Below are 18,296 nucleotides of genomic sequence, written 5' to 3'. Positions count from 1 at the left end.
GAGGTGACTTTATAGTTGCTGAGCTTTTAAAATCGCACATAGATTGGTGGGCTCCAGTCTTAGCAAATCTTTTCTCCTATATAGATGCTTCAACTCAGATTCTTAAAGACTGGGGCTTGGCTATAATTGTTCCTTTGTTTAAAAAGGGTAGTCCCTATGACCCATTGAACTACAGGGTGTGCCCTGGAACATCTTCTGGCCGAACTTAGACCATCTCCTGGCTAGAGTTCCTGCTAGTTACTACCCCTATCTTGGGATTTGATTGGATTACTGCCATAGTTGGTTCTGTACTTGCTGTTGCACACTTGTTTTAACTGATATTGTATTTATTAATTGTCTTGATTTTTTGTTATGTTATTTAATCTTGTTAGCCGCCTTGAGCCCACTTGTCAGGCAAGGAGGGGTATAACTACAAATAATAAATAAATATATAAATAAATATATTTCTGGAAATTTTGAAGGAATGGAAAAAAACTTTTTGCCATTCCCCTCCCCCCCGGAAAAAGCAGATTTGGGGGAGAATTGGAAATAAACATCCTTTGGGGGGGAATGGGGGCAGGGAGTGCCTCAATTTTCTTTTTTTCCTGAATGTTTACATCTCTAGGCAGTACTAATCACAAAATTGCTGCCAGGAGAGAGCAATTTAAAAGGTTAGGAAGTTTTAAGCCAGGCATCTTGCTATGCTTGGGGCAGCCATTTCCAAATCTCCTAAGGTTCTAAAGTACTTCCTACTCCAAAGAGGTTGAGGAAAACCAGAATTGGATTTTTGCTTTGGGGAATAGGTGTTTTCAGGGAGAGGAAAGTGGGCACTGGGAAACATTGGTGGGCACAATAGCCCCACATTGAGGAACACTGCTTAAAGCATTGGAATGCAAGATAGGGAAAAAGGCATTGTGTTTAGTTCCTCCCATCTTTATGCTCCATTACTGTTAAAATAGACTCTCCCACATTCTATATTTTATATTTGACAAGGGGGACATGGGGATAAATGCACATGGATCCTTCTATTACATGTGGCTTGACCTCATTGGTTGTACTTAATTTATTCACTAGCAAGAAGGGCCCGAGTTAGCATGGCCCGTCATTTGCGGGGCTGGGCGTGGAGGGAGAGGTGGCCAGATGCTGGATGGGGGTGGGGGTGGTGAGTGGAGGGAAAGTCAGGACCTCCCTCCCCTTCTCCAGGCCAATGGCAAGCCACCAGAGCAGTTGGGGGATGGGAGGTTTAAAAAGAAAAAGCCGGCTGCTTGCCTGCCCCACCCCAGCCTTTGGGTGCGATAATCAAGCAGTTGTACGGGTTGTGAAGAAATAGACTTCCAAGTCGGAAAGGATGATGCGCTTCGTCCGCAGACTGGTTTTGGTCTGCATGGCTGATAACATTACGTTTTCAGCACATCATGTCCCCGGCGTGGATAACAGCATAGTGGATGCTTTGTCTTGATTGCAGGAAGAGTGGTTCCGCGCCCTGGCACCAGAAGCCATCCTCATTTCAGATCCATTTCTGGAGGAGCTTTGGGATCTTGGGAAGGTACCATAATGCGGTGCATCTATGGCTCCATTGCTCCATCCACCTTTAACACTTAGGCCAAGGCGGTGGAAGCCTTCTTCAATTTTTCCTCAGAATATGGGGGTCCACGGATGTGGCCCGTGTCTGGCGATTGGGTGCTTTGCTACATAGCAAGCCTCCAGGATCAGGGGTTCTCCCATAACAGCATCCGGGGACACGTGGCTGGCTGCCATTACATTCTTTAGTAAGGCACAAGGGTTCCCTGACCCATGTAACTCATTCCCAGCCCATAGGGCAGTCAAAGGGTGGTGGAGCCTTGCCACATGGCCACCTGACCGATGCAGGCCGCTGACCTTTAACATGCTGGTGTGGGTTTAGCAGGAGCTCCCGGTTGTGTGCTGGTCCCCTTACGAAATGGCATTATTTGAAACCTCATTAATTTTGGCATTTTTGGGGCCCTGCGGGTGGGGGACCTGGTGACAAGCTCCAAGACATCCTTCACTAACACATCCCTGGGGGTGTGGGATATCTTAGCAAATGGGATATCATTGTTCATCAGGAGGTCAAAGACTGACCAATTGGGGAAGGGGGCCTGGGAACATCTAGGGCCCCTACCGGGGGGGGGCCATGCCCAGTGCAGGCCACAAGGGCATTTTTAGCTGTGCAGCCCCATAAGGGTGGTCCTTTACTCATCCATCGAGATGGATCCCCATTGACCAGATATCAGTTTAGGGGTGTATTGAGGGCAGCAGTGGGGACCTTGGGTCTGCCCTACCGAGGATTTGGGCCCCATTCCTTTAAGATCGAGGCAGCGACCATGGCTGCAGTCCTCGGGCTTCCCTCAGCATGCATCCAAGCCATAGGGCGATGGTGCTCTAAGGCCTACAAGGCTTACATCAGACCTCACATAGAGGGTGGTCATTAAGATGTTCTTTGGCCTTCCTCGGTTCCAGGGCAACCACACAGGACAGTCTGGATTTTTAGGCACAGTATTGTTCATTGGGCTGGATTGTATGCAACATCATCCAGATGGGGCAAGGATTTAGGACTGGAGACCATTATTCAAGTTACATGGCTGGGTCAAAGGGACCCATGTTAGACCATAGTAGAGCGTTGAACTGACCTCCTGACACATTGGTGCTACAGCTCGGGGAGAATGATTTGATGGAGCAGACCAGGGTGTCCATTGTACACTGGGTGCTGGCTGACCTGGCGTTCTTGAGGGTGGATTTGGCCAACACAGTTATTTTTTTGGTTGGATTGGCTGGAGTGTCACTCGTGGAGGGGAGCCACTCATCCCGGGAAGGTGGATGTGGCAAGGTGGAAGGTGTCTGGCAGATTGGGCAGGGCAGTGGAAGCTGCAGGGGGTGTTTGGATACGCCACCCAGACATCTCCCACAAGTTAGGGGCTCTGTTTCGGTCAGATGGGGTACATATGTTTTCTTGGGGAATGGACATCTGACGGCATGGATTTAGACATTCCCTACTATCTTGGCTACAGCTGTAGGAGTGTTGTTCGGAGCTGGATGGGGGGTTCTGCCCAGCTCTTGTGGCAGTAACAGCATGGGGCCGAATCCGTTTACGAAAATCAGCCTGCATGCCATTTACCAGATTTGGGGACCACCTTAAGGGGTCGGTGTGAGGGCTGATGGGAGAAAGCCTATACAAGGACTAACAGTGCTTGCCCTCACTGCCAGATGGCAGGGGAGATCATGAAGGGCAGTCATCCACGTGATCCCTGGTAACCTGCCATTCCGCTATCTTCACCCATGCCAGCTGGCTGGGTGATGGGGTACATCGACTGGCGTGGGGTCAGCTGATGATCCTGATCCAGTGGACCCATGCTGTGCCAATGCTTCTTACAGCTGTAATCAATAAAGTTGTGGCCAATTTTATCCACTTATTTTCCAAAATATGTTGTGAGAGTGGTCATTTCACACGGGGTTGTAGGCGTCTGGCCAAACCTCTCCATCCCACATAAGAACTGGAGCTGCAAGTAGAATTTGTTTCTTATTGTAATCTGTATCTGCCTTGTTCCGTGAGGGCAATACTTTATATCAATTGACACAACAATTGTACAAATGGAGCGGAATTCTTTTAAAGTGTTATTAGCTACAAAAATTAAGACAGCATCATTCTGGAGGAGTAGGAGAACGTCTAGTCATACTTAAAAAAAATTCTTCCTGTCCTCCCCCAGATGGACAATATCCACATTTCATCCTGCAGCTGCTTGGTAAAAACGACGTCCTTTGTTTAAATGTCACTGCGCATTCACAGATACCTGGTCTGCAGTACCTACTATCGGATCCAGATAAAGGTATGTCTTACAACATAAACAGTTGTCAACTTTTTACCTTCCATGTCAGATGTTTCTGCTGTTTCCATCTGACATTTTGTGGGTTCGATGGTTGAAAGCCCTCTGGAAACATTTTGTATGTGACATCATTCCCCATAAGCTTCAATGCCTTTAAGTAGGAAGTTGTCAGCAACTGCTCACCATTGGGCCTAAGCTAGAATTCACTGTTATTGTTATTGTTTTGTTGTTGCTATTGCTACTCATTTATTTGGCGAGACGATCTCACCACGATACCAGCTGGAATGCATTGTACTGCAAGGGGTGATCCTCTTGCCAATGTTGTTTAACTTCTACATATACCCCCTTGCCTAGCTAGTCAGGGGGGTTGGGCTGGGTTGTCACCAGTATGTTGATCATCCAACTTTATCTGCTGATGGATGGCCAACTGGATTCCACCCCAGATGTCTTGGACAGGGCATTGGAGGCCGTGGCTGAATGGCTACAGTAGAGTTAGCTGAAACTAAATCTAGCGAAGACAGAGGTCCTGTACCAGAACATTGGGGGTCTGGGATCAGGAATCCAACTCCCAGCCCTTGGCAGGGCACCATTAACACCAATACCGAAGGTGAGGAGTCTAGGGGTGATCCTGGATGCCTCGCTTTCCATGGAGGCCCAGGTCACCACTGTTACCAGGTCAGTCTTCTGTGACTGGTCAGGCAACTGGTTCCCTATCTCACCTCCCAGGACTTAGCTACAGTGATTCATGCAATGGTCACTTCCAGTGTGGATTACTGTAACTCACTCTATGTGGGGCTGCCCTTGAACCTGACGCAGAAACTGCAGCTAGTGCAAAATGCGGTGGCACACCTGCTGATGGTGATGTTTGTGTGTGTGCGCATTCAGTCGGTGTTGTGCCAATTACACTGGCTGCCAGTTGAGTACCAGATTTGATTCAAGGTTATGGTACTAACCTTGAAAGCCCTATGGGGTCAGGGACCAACATACGTATGGGCCCGTCTCTCCCCGTAGGTGCCCCAGAGAGCTTTATGCTCTGCAGAGCAACATCTCCTGGTAGTCACCAGCCCGAAAGATGTCTGATTAGCCTCAACCAGGGCCAGGGCTTTTTCTGCCCCGGCTCCGGCCTGGAGGAACATGCTTCCACTTGAGATCAAGGTCCTGCAGGTCGTATTACAATTCCACAGGGCCTGTAAAATGGAACTGTTCCATCAGGCCTTTGATTGAGGTGGCGGACGCCTAATTCATCTTGCCTCCCCTACTTACACTGCTTGCGGTGCTTACACTGCCCACTGTGATCTGCCCTGCTCAAAGAGGTCAACAGAGCATCATCGGAACAGATTGCCACTAACTGCCACCTAATTCAGCATCTTGCAGGAGGCACTATGAACTGCCTTGAATAGTTGCCATCTTATTCTGATTAGACTGAAATTCGGCTTGTAATTTCTTTTAATGTTAGTTTTGCTTGTATTGTTCTTTTTTTTAAATAATATTTTTAATTGGTTTTTTTCCAATACATTACAAAACACAATAGTTTCAACCATAATTTTCAAATAACAATAAAGAACAGGATTAGGTATATAAGTCACAATTTCTAAAACTTTACCAATATCAATACACTTATTGAACATGTCAATCTATAGGAAGTCAGATGTGTATAATAATTTTTTTTTATTTTTACTGTTGAGTTTAACTTTTGTTGTCTTTTTCCATTAAATGTTAATTAAACAACATTATTTTATATTTTGGATTGGCTATGCTTTCCCAATCAAAAGTATTTAAAGATATTTTTTCTAGAATAGGATTCCAAATACTAAGAGGCTTATAGAATTCACATTCATTTTTAATTGTTGAGTCATAAATTGAGAGTTTTTCGAGCATGAATATGTCCCATATTTTATGGATCCATTGTGTTAATGACAGTGGATTTTTGTTTTTCCAATTTTTTGCTATTGTTATTTTAGCTGCTATTATTAATAAATTGATTAACTGTTTTGTTCTTTGCTTGTATTGTTTGTTCTAACAAAGAAATGTTGTTAATTTAATGGAATGTTTATTTTTCAGATTTTTATCCCACCCTCCCGGCTGAAGCCGGCTCAGGGTGGCTCACATAAAACAGATAATTGCATTAAAACATAGTTGCAGTTAAAACCATTATAAAATCATAATAAAGTTCTAGTAATTATTGTATTCATATGATGGTAGCAGCCAATATACACAGTTGTGACCCACCCTGAGCCCGCTTGCCAGGGAGAGCGGGATATAAATAAACTAACTAACTAACTAAATATCTTGCTTTTCTCACCAGTGGGGACCCAAAGGGGGTCTCCTAGGATTACCATATTTTGAAAAGCAAAAAAGAGGACATATTTCCCAACTGACTACTTTAAACAAGTGATCACTATGGCAAATCTCATTTTAAATACCCCTACTATTTAAGTTTTGGTAATTGCCGCTAACTAGGAATATTCCTAACCTTCCAACCCCAAAAGAGGACATTTTCATCAGTTTTTTAAAAAAGAGCCCAAAAGAGGACTGACACACAAAAAAAGAAGACATAAAAAGAGGACCTTTGGGAACCCTGGGTTCTCCCCTCTTCTAGTTCATCACAAGGTCAGCCCTGTGATATAGGTTAGGCCAAGCAAATATGAGTGGCCCAAGGTAGGCTTGCCAACCTCCAGGTGGGGACTGGAGATCTCCTGGTATTAGAACTGACCACAGATAAGTTCCTCTGGAAAAAAATGGCTGCTTTGGAGGGTATACTCTATGACATTATACCCTGCTGAGGTCCCTCCTCTCCCCAAGCCCACCCTCCCCAGGTTCCAGCCCAAATCTCTAGGGATTTCCAAATCTGCATCTGATAACCCTAATCAGCACACGTGCGTGCATGCACATATGCACAAATGGAATTTTAGAGAAAAGACTATGAAATGCAAGTAGTACAGTCTGTGGCTATTTCTATGTAAAACTTAAAATATGCTCACCAATTATTTCTCTGGTGACTGGTCCCTCTGTGCTTATCTTGGTTACATTTGAGTTTTAAATAGAAATCTCACAGCCTGTTCTTGCATCTCATGTCTTTTGCAAGGTTGTCAGTTCTCATCTCACCATATTCACACTAGTTGGCTTTAGGCAGTCTCTCTTATTCCCTGACTCCCCAAAACTCATGACAAACTGTGGTGTCACATCACTTCTGGTAAAAAAAACCCCAGAAGTTACATTGGGTAGCTCTAGGAATCCCCATTAACTCTAAAGTAAAACCATAGAGTTTCCAAGGATTCCTATAGTTCCGTGGCAACTGCCTGCCAATCATCAGTGGGCAAAATCTCCTTTCAGCCATGAGGTTTGCTTCATGACCTTTTGCCAGTTGCTGTCTTTCTCTCTCTCTGTTAGCCTAACCTGGCTTACAAGGTTGTTGTGAGAATAAAATGAGGGAGGTAAGAACTATGTATACTGCTCTGAGCTCCTTGGAGACAGAGTGAGATAAAAACCCAGCCTTGAGTTCTGTTCAAGAGAAGATGCTACCCTCTCCCCTCGCTTCGTTCTGCTTTTAGTTCTGTACCCTTTTACCTACAGGCCTCTGCCCTTAAACTTGACTAGAAGCATGCAAGGGGGCCACTCTGAAGCCCTTTTCCAGGGCCATTTTTGCTTCCCAGTCCATCCCTGCCTATTCCACACATGCAATTGCAACAACTCCACGGCCTGCCTCCCCCCTTGACAGCGTACTGCATATGTGCCAAATCAAAAGACTCTGGAGCCTGCCTTTCTGTTAGGTTTGTCTTCAGAAAGCATGCATCTGATTTGGATAGGCTGAACAAAGCCTCTGTTTTTAGCTTTAGAAGGTTTTGTCTGGTCAATACACATTGCAAAGAGTAAAATGTAAAGTAAAAGAATAAGTGTTTGTTGAAAATGTGCCTACTAATGAATTTTAAACAAAATTCAGAATAGATTACTGGTACTTTACATCTACAGAAGATTTGTGGCATACAAGGTGAATTTCTCCATTTCTATTTTGTTATTGTTCTGGAAGGTAGTTAAGCACTGCATTCCACTCTCTTAATTCTAAATTCTGGAATTGAAGCATATACAATTTGCCATGGCTTTGAGTTCCTTCAGTTCATTTGCAACTCCCTCTCCCATTATATCTAATATGTGTTGTCCATAGATAAACCACAGCAAAAAAGCAATATTGATTGATATAAATGATTGCACCAAGATGGTCTTTCTGGTGTTTCATCAATGCATATAAGTACACCTATGAATTAATAAAATTTCACACCAAAAGAATCCTGATGCAATCATAGGTGTGAATACATTGAAATTACTCATTTTATAGTTTTATCACGGTGCATTTTTATATCATAAATGTATATGATAGGTGAAAGCATGAAGGAATTAAAAGGAAACCTGTAACAAATGGGTACACCGTTTAGAAATAAAGTATTGAAGGATTCCTGATGTTATCAGTTCTGCTTCAGGAACAAGACCAGACTATTTGAAATCCTAAAATCCAGGAAGAAAATTGGATGAGAAGAATTTTAGAAGCATCCCGACTTATGCATATTTTTGAAAATGTAACTGTGTCCAAATTCCAAACTGCTAGATAATTGGAACTTCTCCATGCCCCCCCTTTATTTGTATTTATGAAACTGTCATTAAGATTATATTACATTAGTAACTTAAAGACTGCAATATTATCTTCTTTTATACAAACAATTTGTCTCTGGATGGCATATTCCATAAGAACATAAGAGACCATAAGAGAAGCCAAGCTGGATCAGGCCAATGGCCCATCCAGTCCAACATGCTGCTTCACTCAGTGACCAAAAACCAAGTGCCATCAGGAGGTCCAAGAGCGGGGCCAGAACTCAGAAGCCCTCCCACTGTTGGTCCCAAAGCACCTAGAATACAGGGCATCACTGCCCCAGACATAGTGTTCAATCTATACCTTGTGACTAATAGCCACTGATGGACCTCTGCTCCGTATATTTGTTTAATCTGCTTTTGAAGCTGTCTGTGCTTATAGCCCCCACTACTTCCTGTGGCAGTTAATTCCACATGTTAATTACTCTTTGGGTGAAGTAGTACTTCTTTTTATCTTGTTCTAAACCTACTGCTCACCAGTAGCTGCATGTGGAGACATGGGGAATCAAACCCGGTTCTCCCAGATTAGAGTCCACGCTCCTAACCACTACACCAAACTTGCCAGCTGACTGTCCCTCCTTCTTCCTGATGCTCCTGTTAAAAACTTAAGATGAAGTCTTTGCTCAGTTCAAACCTCCAAAGAAAAATGCATTTTCCATAGCAGTTATTTGTTATTCATGTTATAATTAGGTTTCTGTTATATTTTAACATCTGCAGTATACCTGGCAAATACTTTATGATATGTTTCTTATTTCTAACCCTTTATTCTTTGACTCGTATGTTTTTAGGGATCCAAGTGACTGGCCAGCTAGGAGAAAAGAAGCAATTTAAGCAGTTTGAAGTAGCTTATCAGAAGGCTGATGTGAAGCTTAATGTATCAAAGGATCATATTGTGCTGAATGATAATGGGAATGCAACCATGCTCCCATGGACAACAGCTATGTCTTTCACAGTCCAGGGGTAAGCTTTTCTTCTGTGTTTCATTTCAAGATAGTAGCTCTGAGTCTGTCTTTAAATAATTTCTTTTTGGACAGGGTTCAGCTATATTAAGTAACATATAAAATATTATGATTATTTGTATAGGTTGAAGGTTATCATTGAAGAAGAAAAAAGTATTTCAATATCAGGAGCAGATAATATCACAATAAAAATATCCTATGTGAAGTTTCCTGAACATTTCCTTGGATTATCCTTCATAGGGAGTGAACATTTTTCTAACCAAGTAACTGGACTTCTTGGTATGTATAAACTGAGTTGTAATAGCTGAGTAAAGTGAAGATGTTATAGTTATCTATAGTTAGTCAAAATCTCCCAACAATCATGTGGAGGTGACGTCATCGTGCTGAACACATTGTCAGGGGACGCTCTAGTGTTCGGCATTAAAACTCTATGGTACCAGCACAATGACATCACTTCCAGGTGAAGACATCATGGTGCACGCATGAAGCTCCTGGACATGGAGCTTCCAACCCCTGCTGGATGCCAGGTAGGGACCTAGCAACCCTAACCACCACAGAGGGTCCTGGGCAGGTCGCCCTGCAGCACACCAACTAAAGATGGCCCCCATGACATCTTGGCCTCCTCTCCACCCCATGTGAGCCTGCAAGCAGGTCCTGTGCTTCTCAACACTTGAACTTCTTATCCTTAACTGTCTTCATTCTTACAGGCCTCATGCTGTCTCATTCACAGACTCAAACCCACCTCCTCTCACACAGCTCTCCCTGCTCTAACTGACCTAACTGTCAAATTTCCCGTAACATTCTGTCATCTCTCCCTGGGTCCACTCTGAGTGAGGTGGAGAACCTTTCTGTCACACTCAGTTACTCTGAAGCCATAATTTAAGGAGGTAATTGGGAGCACTAAAACCATGTACATTGCCCTGACTTGAATAGCCCAGGCAACCCCGATTTCATCAGATCTTGGAAGCTAAGCAGGGCCAACCCTGCCAAGTATTTTAGTGGGAGACAGGGGTCGTTTCGTAGAAAAAGAGCTAGGGGAACTCATTAGCCTAACTCATTAGCGTATGCCACACCCCCTGACATCATAAGGCTCGGCAGTGGACCTGCAAGGCCGGTGGGAGTGCGAGGAAGCCCCACCAAGACCCTCCCTGGCCCCAGGCAGGCAGGGGTGGGGAGAGGCGGGGAGGAAGCAACTTACCCTCCCTCTTCTCCTGCCTCCTCCTGGCTGAATGAGGGCTGGAAGCGGGCCGGCCAGAAGCAGGGGGTGGGGCTTTGTTGTGTGCCCTGCCCCCCGCACCTCACCCGGGGGAACTGCGATCCCCCCCGAATCGACCTCTGGTGGGAGACCTCCAATTGGAAGGTGGAGGCAGGCTATCAAGCCACTTCTCTGAATGTCCTCCATGCCCCAGTTGGAATTGTCAGAGTTTGCCATGACTTCCAGGCACGGGGGCACAAACACTCACATATGCGCACACACACACACACACACACACACACACACAAATGCAAAAATACCCCCCCAAAAAACCCCACCCATATTCATTGTGGTTTGGCATGCGAATGAAAAATCCTGCACCTCTTTTAAATTAACTGAGGTCTAACTGTAGTATTTCTTTTCTTGGGTCCTGTCAGGCTGCAAGAGCCATAATATGTTTCTTACACACAAAGATACCATAACAGTCAAATAAAAAATGGATGTCAAATTATCTTGACATTCATCTTTATTTGCATACAACTGTATCCTAAAATCTGACAACTATAATCTGGTATTGGAATGTAGCAGCTTTTTTTTGAGACACATGATTATTTTTTCTTTTCCCCAGGTCAGTTTTACTTTAATACACATTTTGAAAGTCCTTCTGGAAATTGGAGACAAATTGTTGTCCAAGGACGAAAGTATGACACCTCCAGGTAAAAGATACAGCAAAGAATGTTATACTCTTCAGAGAATTCTCCAGTTCGTAACACACATTCAAAATTCTTTGTGTTTTCCCTGAGCTAAAAATGCTCAGATAATTCTATCTTCCCTGGCACCATGCATCTCACACGTTCATATACTTTGGGTGTGACCAGCTGTTGACACGAAATTTTGTTGACACGAAAATGAATACATACGTACATGAATACATGAAGCTGTCTTATACTGAATCAGACCTTTTGGTTCATCAAGATCAGTATTGTTCACTTAGACTGGCAGCAGCTTTCCAGGGTCTAAGGTAGAGGTCTTTCACATCACCTCCTATCTGACCTTTCAAACTGGAGATGCCAGGGATTGAACCTGGGACCTTCTTCATGCCACGCAGATGCTTTGCTGCTGAGCCACAGCCCCTCCCCTGTCCCTACACCATGATGCAGCAGCAGCTCCATGTCACCTGGCATCAGGCTAGGCTGGGCCCCGTTTCTTTGAGGCCTGCCTCTGCATCAGAACCTGTGCTGTACGGCCCGAGTTCATCCTAGGAATGTTTGAAACACACACAAAGTTGTAATTACTCATTCCTGAGTAATCATAACCAGCCTCACTGGCATCTGGTGGACCGATAAAGGAGGATTTCCTTGTTGACTGACTCAGACTTCCAGCATTTTAGGAATTAAGGGGGGAACAAGCAAGTAAAGTGCCAACTATGCTGAAAAATCCCACATGATTTGCCCCAACCAAATGGTTACATAATTTACAGCCCTCAGGTACTTAGCATTATATTATAGAAAAGTGCTTCCCCCACAACAGTAGTTGTATGTGAATGACAGTGAAAGATAACTAATTTGAAGAATTGGCTGATTCGATCCAACAAAAGATAACAGTGATGACAGCTGCAATACTGTGCACACTTCCTTGAGAGTAAACACTGCTTCACGGAATATATAATGAAGACTCAGAGTAGATAATGCAAAGGACTAATGCTTTATATGTGTGCACCATGTAGCTGAGCGCATAGATCTCCTACTGATATTGAAGTGAATGGGGAATACCTTGCATTGGTTCTTGCCCATGAGAAAGGAACTGGGTGTACATAGGAAAACATAACTATATGAAACTCATTCCATTAAACAGATATTACTTGTATTTATTTTTATTTCTAACGATGTTTATAGCCTCCCTTTTTAATTTTATATTTTCATTTCAAACAATTATGTGTTTATGTGTTATTGTATTATTAATAATTGCTCTCACCCATTTCCATTATTATGTCTGCTTTCATTTTCTCTGGCTTTGAATGGGAAGCCAACTCTCATCTTCCTTCTCATCTTCCTCCCTTCATTTTGCCCAACACCAGGTGATCTTAATGTTTCCCTTTATGGGAATTATATTTACCAGAGTACATTAAGTCATAGTGCCTCAGATGCTGCTGAAGCAGCATTTAATGCTCCAGGGGGAGGCACGGGGAAAGGGAGGGATGTGATGACATGTCCCGTGCATGCTGGAAGTGATATAAGCACACCGGGGTGCTACTGACATTCCCCACCCCCATTTTGGTCATAGTGCCTCAGATGCTGCTGAAGCAGCATTTAATGCTCCAGGGGGAGGCACGGGGAAAGGGAGGGATGTGATGACATAACGTCCCGTGCATGCTGGAAGTGATATCAGCACACCGGGATGCTACTGACATTCCCCACCCCCATTTTGGCATCATTCCCCCTCCAGCCAGTTGAGTGGTGGGGAGTGCCTGCTGTGGTTGGGGGATTTCTCAACCCCAGTGAAGATGAAGAAGAAGAGATTGGATTTATACCCCACCCTTCACTAACAAAGGTGTCTCAGAGCGGCTTACAAACTCCTTTCCCTTCCCCACAACAGACACCCTGTGAGGTAGGTGGGGCTGAGAGAGCTCTGACAGAAACTGCTCTTTTTCAAGAACAGCTCTTATCAGAACTACGGCTTGCCCAAGGTCATCCAGCCAGGTGCAAGTGGAGGAGTGGGCAAGCAAACCCGGTTCTCCCAGATTAGAGTCCTCGCATTTAACCACTACACCAAACTGAAGGCATGGGAACCCCATAAGTAGGTTCAATATTTGGATGGGAGACCATCAGAAGGCAATGGGAAGAAGGAGGAGGAATTGGTTTTTATACCCTGCTCTTCACTACTTCAAGTAGTGCAGTTTACAATTGCCTTGCCTTCCTCTACCCACAACAGACACCCTGTGAGGTAGGTGGGGCTGAGAGAGCACTGAGAGAACTATGACTGACCCAAGGTCACCCAGCCAGCTTCATGTGGAGGAATGGGGAATCAAACCTGGTTCTCCAGATTAGAGTCTGCCGCTCTTAACCACTGCACCACACCACACTAAACCACGTCTGCTTCTCACTTCCCTTTGAAGTTCCTTGCTGGGGTTACCATAAATAAGTTGTGATGATGGCACATATGTACACAAGTAGAGAGAGATGGTAGATGAAGAATTTTGCTTTTAGGATTAATTTTTTTTCTGTTTATTTTTTAGGCAACAAAAGAAAGATTACAGGGTAGAGTCATCCAAACATACTGTTTCCTGCTGGGCACTGAATATAAGCCCTTGAATCACGTTTTCAAGCAAATTTTGCTCTTTAACATACCTCCTTATATATATTAATGCTGAAATGTTAATGTTATTTCATGGAGAATTTAGAGCTCATTATTTAAACATTTAATGAGATGAATTCATTTGAAAACACTGGGCAATAAAAGTGATATAACCACAATATAATATGGGTGGTTTTTACAAAAGTTTTTTTTATGATGTTTGTTAATTTAAATAGGAGATAATCAGCTTTAAATATATTGAAAGCCTTCTGAAGGATATAGATTGTTGTGCAGGACATAGATGTCTTAATAAAGAAACAATAAAACAAATAAAAGATGGCTAATTTTTTTAAATCGACCTTTATCCCTGTCTTTATTCATTTGACTTCTTGGATTGTCATCATGTTCCATCCCTTTCTATTCATTTGACATAAAAGCTGAAATCTCAGTGTTCTGCAGCAGGAAGTATATTCATGTGAATATGTTGTCCAACCACAGCAGGCTTTTCTGCTCCCATTTCTTTCTTTTTCTCCTATTGGAAATGCCAGGCCCTCATATCTAATCTGCTTCCATGTTCTACCCCTGATGAATTTCCTTCAAATATGTCACATTTGCTATTATAAACTTTGCTACACTATAGTCTCAGGATGCTGCAACAGGAAAGAAATTTTCTTCCTAACTCTGCAACAGCTCTTACACGGCATCTTCCAAGCAGGGACATGGTTGTGTCATTCCTTCGTTGCTGCTGCAACTACTAATACAGAACAGTGGCAACAGGGATTCCATACAGCAGGTTTCCCTGGTAGTAGTGTTGTTGTTTTTTAACCAGTGATTTAATAGCATCATATCGATATACAATTATAATAAAATATCCATCAGGGTCCCTGAGTCCCCACCTTTCAGAGCAACATGTTCTGCAGGTACTGGGGAACAATCTTATCTCAGATGCCTCCTATCCCTGTGATACACCTTTCTGCTTCGTGTTCCCACTGTAAAAGAATGTGGTTCAGCCATTGCTCCTGTTATTGATGCAGGTACCAATCCTGTATGGGTCTGCATTTCCATATGCTTCCCCTCTTGTAAGTGTGCAAAAGGCACAGCCCATTTATCACAGTAGTTTTCTTGTCAACACTGGAGGTTCATTTCCAACAAACATCAGTCAGTGATCTGGGTTTCAGTGTTGCTGATGTGACTGGCAGTGCTGCGTAAAAGCTTTCCCATCAGGAAGTTATGCATGCCAGGGACCTATTCACCAACTGGATTAAGAGGGTTTCTCAGACTGAGTAGAGCCAAATCAAGATCTGAACCATCTATTAAATTTGTTGAACATCTGTTTGATAGTTTGCACCATGCATTTGAATTGACCATTGGACTGGGGGTAGCCACTATTAATTAATTTAAGCTATTTATTAGTGATGTGCACTAGCATCAACAATTAGAACTGTGGCCCTTTGGATCAGTAATTTTCAAAATGTGAATATTTCTATTCAAGTCAATAGGAAATAGTCATTTCTCACTAAAAACCAAGGCAAAACATTTAAAAGGTTCTCTCAACTGAACAAGGGAGTGGCAGATTTTAGGTAGAGGACTCACAATGAAAGCTAATGACCCTCTTCCTCCTCTACAGAAGAGGGTGCTGTAAATAGGTTCAGGTAGTAAAAAAAACCAACCAAGCAGCAAGAGAACAGCAAATATTTCTCACATCTAGATTTCTGTTTAGCTATATTTTTGCATGTATCACTTATAACCCTAGATAGCCTTTAAATAGAAGCACCCAAACGAGAGAACAGTTGGTTTAAGAATTTTATCTGCTAGCAGCTGAAAGGTGCCTTGTATTGGTATGGAATTCATGATAGTCAAGAGCAAAAATTAAAATGCACTGCATTCTAAGTGATGTAGTATCTCATGGCTTGTTGTGGAAGTGGGGAGCATTTTAGATGGTGAAGCTATTCAACTGAGGCACCCTTTCCCAGGGAGTAGACAAATCTACATCCCCTTTCTCACTTTTGTCTTCTTCTTGCCCAGTTAACCGTTGGTGCAGACCGTGTAGTTGCTGTGATCAACATGGTTTTGGGATCTGGCTATAACTTGGGAGGGCCCATGATAACGTCCTGTCTAATTCCATAGGCAGTACATCCTAGCATAAGGAGAACCTTGCCTAGACATACAATCAAACATGAGACATAAAATCGCATCTATCTTTTGTATAAAGCAAGATAAATAGTTTATTTTGTATAAAATCTCATGTCATATATCTTCTGTATAAAGCAAGATAGTTCTTATAGATATTGTCATTCTGAAGAATATAATTATTCTCTAATTTGTCCATAAATATACTGGCCAATTCAGGGCCAAACTCGCAGACCATAGCAGTGCCTAACACTTGCCGAAAGAAAGTGTTATGGAATTGGAAGAAGGTCTTTTTTAAGCACAACTTTGCAATGTGGCACAGAAATGATGTTGGTGGATATAAACTCTCTCTCTTTTCCACCACCTCATGTAATAGTTCAAGGGCTTCATCTTGTGAAATGTTAGTGAAATGACATCCATTGACACAAACAGCATCTCATTGTGTAACTGTACATTCCTGATATGGTTAAAAAATCCATTAAAAGTGAACTTTGACTTTAAAGTGCCATAATCATTTCTTATCTTCCTTAAAATAGTCTGCTAATCGTATTTTTCTTAACAAGTGTTGGACTTCACACACCAATTGAAAAGAATTATATGGTGGTGTTGGCACAAATGAAAAACATTTACTCAGTACAGAAAGTTCAATTGGTTTCAGTTTCACCTTAGATAGATTGACTAACCATATGTTCTGAGAGATTTTTTCTTCTTGCAGGATGTGGCTTCTTGAGTTCTGTATCTCTTCCCTGATCTCAGTTCTCAGCCCAGACCTAAAAAATTATCTTCTTTCCTCATTATAGAGTGTTTAAGGTTGTTATGTGGCAATCATGTCAAATGAATGGAAGTTCTGTCCTTCAGATGTAATTGTCTTATCTAAGTCAGAACCAGTGTCCAGAGTGGTATTAAAGGACGCAGCCTTCTTAGTACCAGTACCTTGAAATGCTGTCCAATTATAAACTCTGTTTTCATCATAATCCTTTTTACCCCTCCGGAATTTCTTAAGTTTAACATCTTTTACTTCTGTAAATTGTTTTGTAATTTCTCTATCCAAGTGGCTCTTTTTAGCTGTAAAGTAGTTATCACTTAAAGAGGTTTTTATGTTTTCTTGCAGTTATTTGGTATCTGTCTCAAGTCTGGAACTTTCAGCCATCGCGGTCTCAATTAACAATATCATCAGATCCATAGAGCACTGATTTAGGATTGCAAACCATCTGTCTCTAAACTTGTCATTATGGGGGAATATCACTGGAGCTTTTTTAGTACATGACCCCCCCGGTATAATTTTATTCCTACAACAATCCCTTAGAGCCCCTGCTTGAGTATCCATTCTCATTTTCCTAAGATTGGGCCTTTAAATTTCCCCACACACATTACTTTCACCAGAATGCATGATTGCACCAAAACAATTGGGCTGGTTCAGTAGTGAGGCTATGTGGTCATCTGAGTAACTGAAAACATTAAAATCTCTTTGTGCCATAATGTCAGTTATAACGAACTAGCAGTAAAGCCCGTTGTGGAAATAAATACAACGGGATCTAGAAAGAGGCTCTGGGGGAGTGCTCTGGCTTTGGGCAAACAGTGTCATTTTGCTGTGGTGACCTCAGCAGGGTATAATGACAGTCTACTCTTTTCTCCAGAGGAACTGATCTCTGCTCCCTGAAGAGCAGTTGTAATTTTGAGTGATCTGTAGCCCTCACCTGGAGATTGGCAACAATTGTTACCCAGGACGAAATGGCTGGTTTGGAGGGTGGAGTCTATGGCATTCTACCTGTCTGAGGTCCCACCCCTCCGCAAACCCCACCCTCTCCAGGCTCCACCCCTCAAATCCCCAGGAATTTGCCAGCCTGGAATTGGCAACCCCATCTCCTTCCCAGCTAACCATCAACCTACCATTATCTGCCCCTTTGACTTCAGCTGACTTCTGCCCTCCCTTCTGCAGAGCAATTGTAATTTTGAGTGGTCTCCAGCCCTCATCTGGAGATTGGCAACAATGGTTCCCCATGAGGGACTGAGTGGTTTGGAGGGTGGAGTCTATGGCATTGTACCTGTCTGAGGTCCCACCCCTCTTCAAACCTCACCCTCTTCAGGCTCCATCCCTCAAGTCTCCAGGAATTTCCCATTGGGAGTTGGCAACCCTATCAGGATTGGCTCCAATATGTTTTCTCCTAAAGGCCAAAGTAGGTGACTGGACCAAACTTAGTTGCCTACCAAAGGCACTGAGGGGAAAGTAGGGCTGCCAGCTCTAAGGAGGGAAATACC

The 18,296-nt window shown here is 43.1% G+C and overlaps 1 protein-coding gene across 1 annotated transcript in view; it reads left to right on the top strand.

The window, feature by feature from the left end:
* The window catches only part of LOC107107217 (inter-alpha-trypsin inhibitor heavy chain H4-like), a 70,820-nt gene extending 54,786 nt beyond the window's left edge, over positions 1-16,034 (top strand). The window contains exons 18-23 of the mRNA XM_015407477.1: positions 3,702-3,821; positions 9,248-9,419; positions 9,543-9,697; positions 11,242-11,329; positions 13,849-13,870; positions 15,933-16,034. Of these exons, the coding sequence (XP_015262963.1) occupies positions 3,702-3,821; positions 9,248-9,419; positions 9,543-9,697; positions 11,242-11,329; positions 13,849-13,870; positions 15,933-16,034 (659 nt within the window). The remainder of the gene's footprint in view (positions 1-3,701; positions 3,822-9,247; positions 9,420-9,542; positions 9,698-11,241; positions 11,330-13,848; positions 13,871-15,932) is intronic.
* The last annotated feature ends 2,262 nt before the right edge of the window (positions 16,035-18,296 follow it).

Source organism: Gekko japonicus, unplaced genomic scaffold, assembly GCF_001447785.1.
Source record: "Gekko japonicus isolate JY-2015 unplaced genomic scaffold, Gekko_japonicus_V1.1 scaffold728, whole genome shotgun sequence".
Taxonomy (NCBI): domain Eukaryota; kingdom Metazoa; phylum Chordata; class Lepidosauria; order Squamata; family Gekkonidae; genus Gekko; species Gekko japonicus.
Note: the sequence above shows the minus strand (reverse complement) of the source record. Positions and strands in the feature narration are given on the sequence as shown.